Source organism: Patella vulgata, chromosome 7 (genome assembly GCF_932274485.2).
Source record: "Patella vulgata chromosome 7, xgPatVulg1.2, whole genome shotgun sequence".
NCBI classification, from domain to species: Eukaryota; Metazoa; Mollusca; class Gastropoda; family Patellidae; genus Patella; species Patella vulgata.
The window spans coordinates 51,609,400-51,619,897 of NC_065885.2; the positions used below are offsets into that span (position 1 = coordinate 51,609,400).

The 10,498-nt window shown below is 34.6% G+C and overlaps 1 protein-coding gene across 1 annotated transcript; it reads left to right on the plus strand.

Annotated features, from left to right (window-relative positions):
* Positions 1-2,494: 2,494 nt before the first annotated feature.
* LOC126828563 (potassium voltage-gated channel subfamily A member 1) lies at positions 2,495-7,564 on the plus strand. The gene has a single exon (XM_050558408.2). It carries the CDS (start codon positions 3,502-3,504, stop codon positions 4,819-4,821), a length of 1,320 nt encoding a protein of 439 aa, XP_050414365.1. The 5' UTR covers positions 2,495-3,501; the 3' UTR covers positions 4,822-7,564.
* Positions 7,565-10,498: the final 2,934 nt, after the last annotated feature.

A 10,498-nucleotide genomic window follows, 5' to 3' on the forward strand; every position in this document is an offset into this window, starting at 1 on the left:
TAGCGCCTGGTTATTCCAGTCTATATACGCCGTTTGGTTTGGTGCAATATGTCTAGCCTCGTTCCTCAGTCTCTTGCTAGAACTGGAGCTGAAACGCATTATGGTACACGATTCGTGTACCAATGGTAAAATGTTTATTTTGTCTTAAATATTGGATATCAGAAGCCTATCTTTTTCCGGTAAGATCACAGCATCAATGTTGATTTAAATTGACAAATAATTTGTGTTTTCAATGTTGAAGATTTTGGATGATAGCTACTTTAAGCAGTCGTACAGGGTATTATTATTATTATTAATAGTAGTAGTAGTTAACGTCCGCTTCCACCTAAGATGATTTCACAGACAAATTGAGAATTATTACCGGTAGAATCTTTGTATCTAAAATATTGGTATTTGTTTAAATTTGGCAATCGTCCGCTTTCAACTAGGCCAAAATAAGAACATTAATTGTAGAAACTTTAAAAAAAACCCAAAAACCCCAAAATGTCGATACTGTATGTGGTTGAGATTTGGCAATCGATATACAATGGCGAATATAAAAAGACGATGGAATGTTATAAAACTGTGAATCTAATTTATTATAATCTAAATATCTAACTAACTGCTAGCACCAATTACATGTATATAGGGTGTGATATATAATGGACGTTAAGTCTTTAATCTTCATCTACTCCTGCTTTATTGATAAGTCAGTGCTTAATTATTAATTAAAGACACGTATTTACGTTATATACATTTATCTTATCCTCTCTATATACCAATCAATCTTCTAGATTTACTATATTCTATAGTTCCCATATACAGCACTGGTCCACTGGGTATATTCTCATTCTGATAATACATGGCTTCAATTGGTGACATTATATAAAATTGGTATTAACATGCGTCAAGATATGTATTTGTGTGTTGACGAAGGGGTGGGGGTCATATAGCATTAATATTAACTCGCGGTTTTGAATGCGTCAAGATGACATGATGGAGGACATCATATATACTTAGCAATAGCTTTCTGTTTGAATGCGTCAAGATGGTGGATATAATTAGTATTAACTCTTGGTTTTAAATGCGCCAGGATGGAGGAAATAGAATTGAATTAGCATTAACTCTCTGTTTTAATGCGTTAAGATGGATGGCATCATGTTAGCATTAGCTCTCTGTTTTGGACAGAATTATATTAGTATTAATTCTTGGTTTTGAATGCGTCAAGACGGTCGGTAGAATTAGTATTAACTCTCGGTTTGGAATTCTTCAAAATGGAGATACTATATATAATTGAATTAGCATTAACTCTCGGTGTTGAATGCGTCAAGATGGAGGGCATCATATATAATTAGCACCAACTCTCGGTTTTGAATGCGTCAATATGGAATTAGAATTAACTCCTGGTTTTGAATGCGTCAAAATGGAGGATATTATTTAGAATTGGTATTAACATTAAATAGGTGAACATTATATAGAATAAGTACCAACTACGTTTGCAATGCGTCAAGATGGTGGATACTATATAGATTTAGCTGTACATGTAAGTCTCTGGACATTTTGATATTTAATTTGCATACTTAATCCTACTCTTAAAAAAGAAAAGAAGAAAATGAAACAAAAATACACTGTGCATATTATATAGATTTAGCATTAACTCTTTGTCGACATTTTGACGTTTGATTTGCATACTTAATCCTACCGTTTTAAAAAAAAAAGGATTACACTGTAAACTCTGGACCAGCTTCTTTAAAATAAAAATTTACCATAATTGCTGTGTAACTGAAATTTCAAATAAAATATTGGATATGGAGGCAATTGTCTGTAGATCTCATGTTTTGTAAAGATACAATACAGACAAAAAATGACCACTCAATTTCATCCCTGAGTTCGATATCGATATTCCATATTATGTTTAATTGCAACTATATGTCAATCAATCCGCAGTTGATTGTACCATTATTTTCACACCAGTTTCGTATGCATGATTTCCAAATAAGAAGGGTGGGGGGGCATAATTCTAAATAGCATTTATTTTGATTAACTAGGTCAGTTATTGGGTGTGTCGTAGATTTAATAAGTCTGCTTAATCTTGGCTCATTAACACAGATGTCTCCATGGATGAAAACGTCATAATTAATACGCGTATCAACTGAAAATAATCACGGTAATACCCATTAGATTTATGCAATGCGCCGATAATATGAATGATTTATAATAATAAAAATCTATAGGTCTTTATTATTACTCAGCCAAATCACAATCAACCCACAACGCACACATTAAATGTTGCCGTATGGAGTAAAGGCGTATCGTGCACACGTCTGTTTAATTATTAACAATTAAATAAATAAGATATGATTGTAGACACATATCACAGGATAAATGTCATGACTTCAACCTGATTGATTCCAATGAAGCACAGCCTCAATTATTCTGTTTACAAGTATATTTTATTTGTATACATATCTATTAATCCACATTTCTAACAACATACCAATGACATTAACCGGTCCTTCAGCAGACAACTTGTACTCGCTGTTTTATTGGTTTATAAACAGTTTGTTCGGTATGAATTGATCTGATACTTTACTGTGTGCTTGGCTATTTATAAGGTTAGGCATCATTTCATCAGGCATTTCGCTTCGGTATAGTAACACCATGCTGCTTTTCTCAAGGCCAATATGACGATATATACATGAAGGAGAAGTTATTAGTATGTGTACCATATCTATCGTGTATATTGTAAAGTAGCTTTGTTTCACTTTGCGAGACGAAATTATTTTATTGATCGGATAATTATTTCTTCTATTTCATCTAAAGTTGTTACAGTTGTAATCCAGGTCAATTCTTTCAAGTGCTGTGGAAATATAAACTTCGATAACCAGCAAAAAATACCAGATTAAACGTTACGATTGAATGATTGTTCACGTGTCGAGGGATTTCTTCAACCGTCCGACCGATCGAAGTGGAATACACTTGCTGTGAGTCAGCTCGGCGTTCCTTAACAACACTATACCTTTCTTCAAATGTTCTCGGTCAGGTCTTGAAACGTGTGTACGTGTGCGCTGGAATTAGCGAAAAGGAACGAAAGAGTATTTATCCCCTGAAGTTGATCGTCCATTTCAACCAGAAACTCGGTTTGGTCGCCTGTAAATCGCCACTTTATTAATCAATAGCGGCCCAGATTGGACAGTGAAGTTGTAATGGCGGCTACTATAGCAGACGATAACATATCGGAGTTTGAGAATATGTATAGTTAACACAGTTCATCTGTAAAGTCAGTTCAATGGAACGAAATAAGTTATATAGTAAGAACGTGTCTATGTTATCGTGATCAATAAGTCACTTGTACTTTGTTTTTACTCAGCACAACGTACAATATGAAGGATATACCCGTGTGTAAAGAATGGAAGAAGTTTAAAAAGCCCTTCTTCTCAAACATGAATTTTCCTAACACGGATTAATATAGTTAAAGTCAAGCTGTACTGTGACGGTAAAAAGGAATGTGACTGAGGTAGAATGGCCGTGGTTTCATTGTTAAATCAGGCGCCGTACCGTAGGGCACACAGTAGTAGGGAGAGGTTAAATGTAGCAGACAGAGAGGACGAATCCTGGCTGCATGGTGATAACAGACACAATAATAATCATGCCTTAGAAAATAAACGAAGTAGTGGCTGTAGGGGTACTCTAACAGGTAGCCATCAGTGTTCAATAGAAACCTGTGATAGAATAGCCATAAATGTCAGCGGCATGCACTACGAGGCCTGGCAAACTGTTTTTGAGAGACACCCCTCCACTCTCCTGGGTGACCCCAATAAAAGACAACGATATTATGATCGGCGAAAACGAGAGTACTTCTTTGATCGACACAGACCAACATTTGAAGCAATTTTTAATTACTATCAATATGGCGGTGGGTTACGGCGACCAGAAACTGTACCGGACGACATTTTTCAAAGTGAACTTGATTTTTTTGAGATAGAGAGTGAAGAGATTGACGCTTACCGTGCAGATGAAGGGTACGTTGAGGAGACCATCCTACTTCCTGAGGGTCCCATTCAGAAAAAAATCTGGATGATCATGGAGTACCCAGAAACGTCCAAACCGGCGTATGTTGTGGCTATTATATCTGTTTTAGTAACTCTTATATCTATTGTATTGTTTTGTGTTGAAACCATACCATCAGTGCAACACGTAGAATGTGTACCTGGGAACAGCCCCGACTTTGCTGAACCTTTCTTTATCATCGAAACCCTGTGCACTTTTTGGTTTACCGTGGAAGTGGTTATACGGATTATAGTTTGCCCCAGCAAAACTAAATTCTTTAAAGATTTTAAAAATTTGGTGGATATTACAGCTGTTATACCTTACTACGTGACGTTGTCAAACGTATTAATCACCATGGACTGTGATAGTGCTAATACCAGCACATCTCTGGCGTTTCTTCGAGTTATACGACTGGTAAGAGTTTTTAAACTTACCAAACACTCGGCAGGCCTTCAGGTTTTAATAATGACGTTTAGGGCCAGTTTACAGGGTCTGTTGTTATTCTTAGTCGCCATGATAGTATGCATTCTGCTCTTCTCGAGCGCCATTTACTATGCCGAACTCGGGATCGACGAATCCCAAATAAACAGTATTCCCGATGGATTTTGGTGGGCTGTGATAACCATGACAACGGTGGGTTATGGGGACAAAGTTCCTGTTGGGGTGTGGGGTAAACTTATCGGATCTTTATGTGCTTTGGCGGGTGTTCTAACCCTGTCTATACCCGTGCCCATTATTACGGAAAACTTTAACAAATTTTACGCTCATAAAACCGGTCGTGGCCGGATATGACGTAATTAGTACCATACCATCCATAGTTGTTAAAGCTTAGATCCTTCTCAAAAAACGAAGCAGTAAACAAGATCAAAGTTTTTATAATCCTTTAAAGTATGCAAGTCCAATAAGATGCATGTCGTGAAGGAGTCTTGGACACCCAAAGCCAACAAGTGATACTAGTGTGTTCCGGATTGGTTTGTATAAAGATAACAATTGAAGTGTCGTTTATGATATCGACTGTATACTAGTTGAGTGAGAAAATGTTTCGTTATTGAAATTTGTTTTCATTCCAAATAAATTTGTGATAGAATTTTTACATGCCTATTTTCCACTGAGAGTCGGTGTGAAGCATTTTCCACTTTTTAAGCCACTAACACATACCATGCATTACTTTCACCCACCACACACCTGTATCGTGTATGTTTTGTTTTGAAATATATATTAAATTAATTAATAATAATTCAAAAAGTATACATATTTATGAAAAGAACCAAAAAAATAATAACATTATAGCTCCATCTTATATAGTTGATTTTCTGAAATTTTCTCTATTTATAGTTTAAACAATTTCCACTTGTATGTTTTTGTCTATTAGGATTAGAATCTTTGGTGAATTTGGAAAGTAACCTTTGACCCCAATCTTTTTGATTGTATTATATAATATCATATCAAAATTTTTAATTGATGTCACCTTATGGAATATTTTCAAAACCGCATGCAATTATGTTGTTCCAGATATGAATATACATTCTTTGATAATCCTTAAAGGATTACAAGATAATCTTTTCCTTTAAGATTTATAATTGGTTTTGATCATTTTTGAGTGACTTTGATGATAATAATATGAACATTGTTTGATTTCAAACTGAATGGATTAATATAAAACTAGTGCGGGCAATAGTTGTGAGACGGAGAAAGAATCGGATTTGGAATATGTTTTACATGTGCATGTAGTTCACAGGATTTATTCAAAGTGTTTTTACCCTTTTATTTTCTAAAGTTAAAATAGAGTTGGATAGTTTATGATATTCATTAAGAGGATGTTTTATTCGTGGTTTCCATTATGTATATCATGATGTTGAATGATCGATTGTGCGATGCTATTAAGCTTTCAGTTTTCTTGGATATATTATATCATGATTAGTGTCTTAAATAATGGAATTTACTACTATGCAATTTTAAGAAAACGGGTGAGTACGAGGACTTTTTAAACCTTTTTAAAGTTCTTCCAATATTATACACCCGAGTAGTGTCACCACATTGTTTTTTTCCCTTTTTGTTTTTCTATTATATTGTTGCCCCTTACACCTATTAGAAAATAACATTGTCGTTCACTAAACGGCGTTTCTTACGTTCTTTTATCTGGTTTTGAATTTAGTATAAACCTATGATGTATTTAATAATTATTGTATTCTAATTTTGAAAACCAAATAAGGTAAGTGGTGTGGGTATCCGAGGTACTTCAACATATTCACAAGTCAACGGTTACGAGCGTTGTCATTCTATGATGAAGTAAGGGATTTACTGATTAATTGGCTACCCCTGGGTTCGGCCCCCACATTAATTTAAAGATAGGCTAAGGACAGAAACAGACTTTCTCTCAGAAGTTGATTTCAACTAGCAATGTCTCTGCTAATTCCGCATAGATTAAAATGAACTATACATTTCCGAAAACCTTATTCGTCACACTTATTTGGGTTATGTATAACAGTTATAGAATAGAGTTAATATAAGCACGAAATAAGCACGAAGTTGTATCGACTATTATGATTAGTTTGTCAGAGAATCTAGTAGACCAATGAAATCAATCGTCCACAATTGCCTTCGAGTGTTGCAATCGTTAGAGATATGATAATGCTCGCTACCATTGCTTGGTGAATATGGTACTTCTTGTAAATAGCTATACGACTACCGAACTGCTTAATGCTTAATAAACAACTGTAGTGGCTATAACAACCAGGTCACATACCTTATCATGGTTTTCAAAAAAGATGATTTAAAGAAATGGTATCCATGCTCACATGAGTTCATCATACCATGCATTGGTCAGGTCCAAATTACACATTGTGCTAAAAATTTCTCCCTTTTTATTGATCCATCCGAGAGCATTATTGTTATAGAAAGGTGACCACTTACAGACTGTCAATAGAAGAAAACACACCATTGTCTATTGTGTTACAATACAGTGATTTATTTGTGAAAGTGTAGTCAAGGGCTAACCTTTTTAAACATGTGTCAAGGTCATTGGAAAATAATTTTTTTTCTCTGAACAAAAGTGCAATTCATGAAATTCTTAAACAATTTCTAATTTTCTATTGCCAGATTTTTTTCAAAAAGACTCTACCTTTATATTCCTCTTTATTCCATTTAAAAACCGATAGTCAAAAACTATCCACTTATAATTTCGACTGGCAATTTTATTAACAGAACGCTTGTTTGAAGCAATCTGCTTAAGTCTTAGTAGCTTTAAGTGTTGAGGAGAGAGTCTTGTAAGAATCGATACAGAGAAAAGAAGAAAGATTGAATAGTGGACGACAATGGTATTTTGGTTACCAGGGATTTTTATTGTTATAAATTACTATTACTACAATAATCCATACTTTCAACATCTTGTAACTATTACTGCAATTAAAGTTATTACCTAAAATAGACCCGTTTCTTCAGTGTAATCGTATTTATATATAGTAACGACATACAGAAGATTGGTATGAAAATGATAAATCACATTTGTGTCGCGGTATTTCTATAGATGACTTTCAGAAGTCCAGATTTATCTTCATCAAACACGTTAAAGGTGCCAAACCTCTGAATTGCGTTAATCTGGTGGGACGACCTCAATAAAATTTATTTTGATTTCTAAATATTAAGGGGAAGTCTTTTTATTTATTAATTTTAGTTACGTTTTTGGTCTAACCTGTCGACTGTTGAACATAAAACCAATTATTCACAACATTGGCTTTGTCTGCGGTCCTCACGTTTGAACTATAGACATATATATCCACTTCTCAAAGTAAGTCAACATAAAACAAAGTAACTAGACTAAATCGAAACTTTTATTTTCTATCCCAATTAAAGAGGCTGCATCTTTTTAAGAAAGAGACGCCCCTTTAACATAGGCCCCATTCTTAATGCCACTGATATCCCAAGCAAATGTACACGTTCTTGTCAAAATACCGACACACAAAACCTTTAAAGGAGTTGACTTACGCTTAGAACAATATATCAAATAAATGTGTCGCTGCATTTACAGAATTCTCTTATGAATATTATTAACAATAGATTACTCTCAAGACAAAAACACGTTTCTTAGTTGGCATTTCATGAAAGTGTTCTTATACTAGTAAATAAGCTTATATTGATTAGTGAATTAATCAGACTGGCACCAGTGTACTACACGTATTCCATTTTAGTAATTAAAAAATGGAGGAGTTTGTTTTGTCTGCTAGTCACAACTCATCTAATAACATTGTACGGAAGTTAGATTCTCATTTACATAATATACCAGCTGAAGGTGACATTGCTATCTTTTGATTGGGTGATATTTTGATTGAAGTTAAAAAGTAGTCATTGTATCAGCTTGTTATATGATGGTCCATTTTTATATACGAATGACATGCAATGTGTAATTTTATTGTATGATAAGATGGACAGCAAATATGGCGGATTAATTAACACTGACAATAGTAGAGACAGGTTTCCATTAAGCAAATCTTCTCATTTGAAAAGAAGTATCACGTTTTGAAAAGTTGAGCATACCCGACAGCGTGAACGATACCAATTTCTACTATATTTCTGTAGAAACAAAGACACTAACATTAACTACTATGAAGTAACCCGTCAGATGTTAGCAATGCCCACGTTTAAAATAGAGTTCACATACTACCTACCCCGCGAAAGATACCCTTAACATTTGAGACTTTGTACGTGGATTTCAGAAGCCACTTAAAGGAGAGCATAATAATCCACGGTACTCGATTTGTGAAAAGCTAAGCATAAATTACTTAGTACAAGACACCGTTATAAATTATTAACTATACTCACTGGCACCCAATTGAAGGACCTAGTTTCCCAAATTATTTTAAATTTTGTAAAAATTTCAAACGGTGGAAAAATATATAAAAGTCTATTCCACTTTATTTATTGCGGACTTGAGTAAAATATATACATGTAACTCATTAGCACTCAATCTTATTTAAATACAGATCTATATTTCGTTTCGTTTTATTTATGCTTACGATGGCCTACACTACATGAAGATCTGAGGTCAGACATTTGATTTAGGAGATAAACACTCCCTGTTTCGCATTTAGAGGGGTGTTATTGTGCAATAGACATGTCCTGAGATCATTAGGACCCAAGATCTATATTTCGTTTCGTTTTATTTATGCTTTCGATGGCCTACACTACATGAAGATCTGACGTCAGACATTTGATTTAGGAGATAAACACCCCCTCGCATTTAGTGGGGTGTTATTGTGCAATAGACATGTCCTGAGTTCATTAAGACCCAAGACGCGTTTATCGACATTGTAACATGCTATGTTAGCATTTTAAAACAAATTACTAAAACAGAGGGGTGTTATTGTCCAAACGACAGTGTCCAATTGACCAATCAAAACGCAAGATTCATCCTTAAGCAGGTTACAATAACCAATCAACTGTGAATTACCCACAGTTCCGTGCACCTCACACCAAAAGTTCGCCGTAACAGACCGTTTCATTGGCTAATCCCCCACATTATCCAGAACACGTCAATGATAACAACGCTTCCAGATCCTAGTGTAGTAGACAAGTAACACGAAATTTTGAGCTATAAAAAACGAAACGAACTAGGATCTGTGTTTTAATCAGATTGATCAGCACTGTAATATTAATAATATCCTGTAATAACATCTAATACCTGTAATTCTGTTCAGGACATAAAGTCATCGAAATGTGATCAGTCGATTTCAGTAAAATGAGTTACCTCGCCACGGTGCAACGAAAAAATAATAATAAAAACCGAAACGAATGATGAAATGAATGGGCATTCAATTAGCCACACATTAGACCAAACAAAGAAACTAAATATAAAAATAAGCCCTCGAGCCTATATGGGGCTCCATTTTATTATTAGCACAGAAATGAAATAAAAACGGCTTTAACGTTCTAGTATTCTACACCAACTGTTCTAAAGAAAACGCGTGTACACCACGCATTGTCGGCGATTTTAGCTCCTTAAATGGACCGTCTTGCTCTTTAACTGAAATGGAGATGACATTTAATCGAAAATATATGACATGTGAAGAAAACTACATGTACTATTAAATAACGATATTAATAGGTTGGATAGAGTATAATATTCTACCATTACTTGTGTATGGAGGAATTGTTGGGTTGATGTCAGATTATCCTAAACAATCGTTACTGCGAATATTAGTCACTGGCCAATTATTAATACAATAAATAAATATCCCTTTTTCTTGTTGGAACAAGTACACACAAATGAATAATGTTTGATCAAGATCACTAGATGTTCCCTGTGGAGTAGCAACCGTGGTAAGATTATTCTCCGGTCGCCTAATGTGCCATGCAATCAATAGAATCAATTAGATTAGAACACAAGTCGTTCCGTAAAATAACTTTACTTTTTTTGGTGAATTCCTTCATTGAAACTGAATGTAAATAAACTCCTTTGGGTGTGCATGAAATA

Coding starts and splice junctions, on each gene's coding strand:
- LOC126828563 (XM_050558408.2), top strand. CDS start 3,502: ATGGCCGTGGTTTCATTGTTAAATCAGGCGCCGTACCGTAGGGCACAC.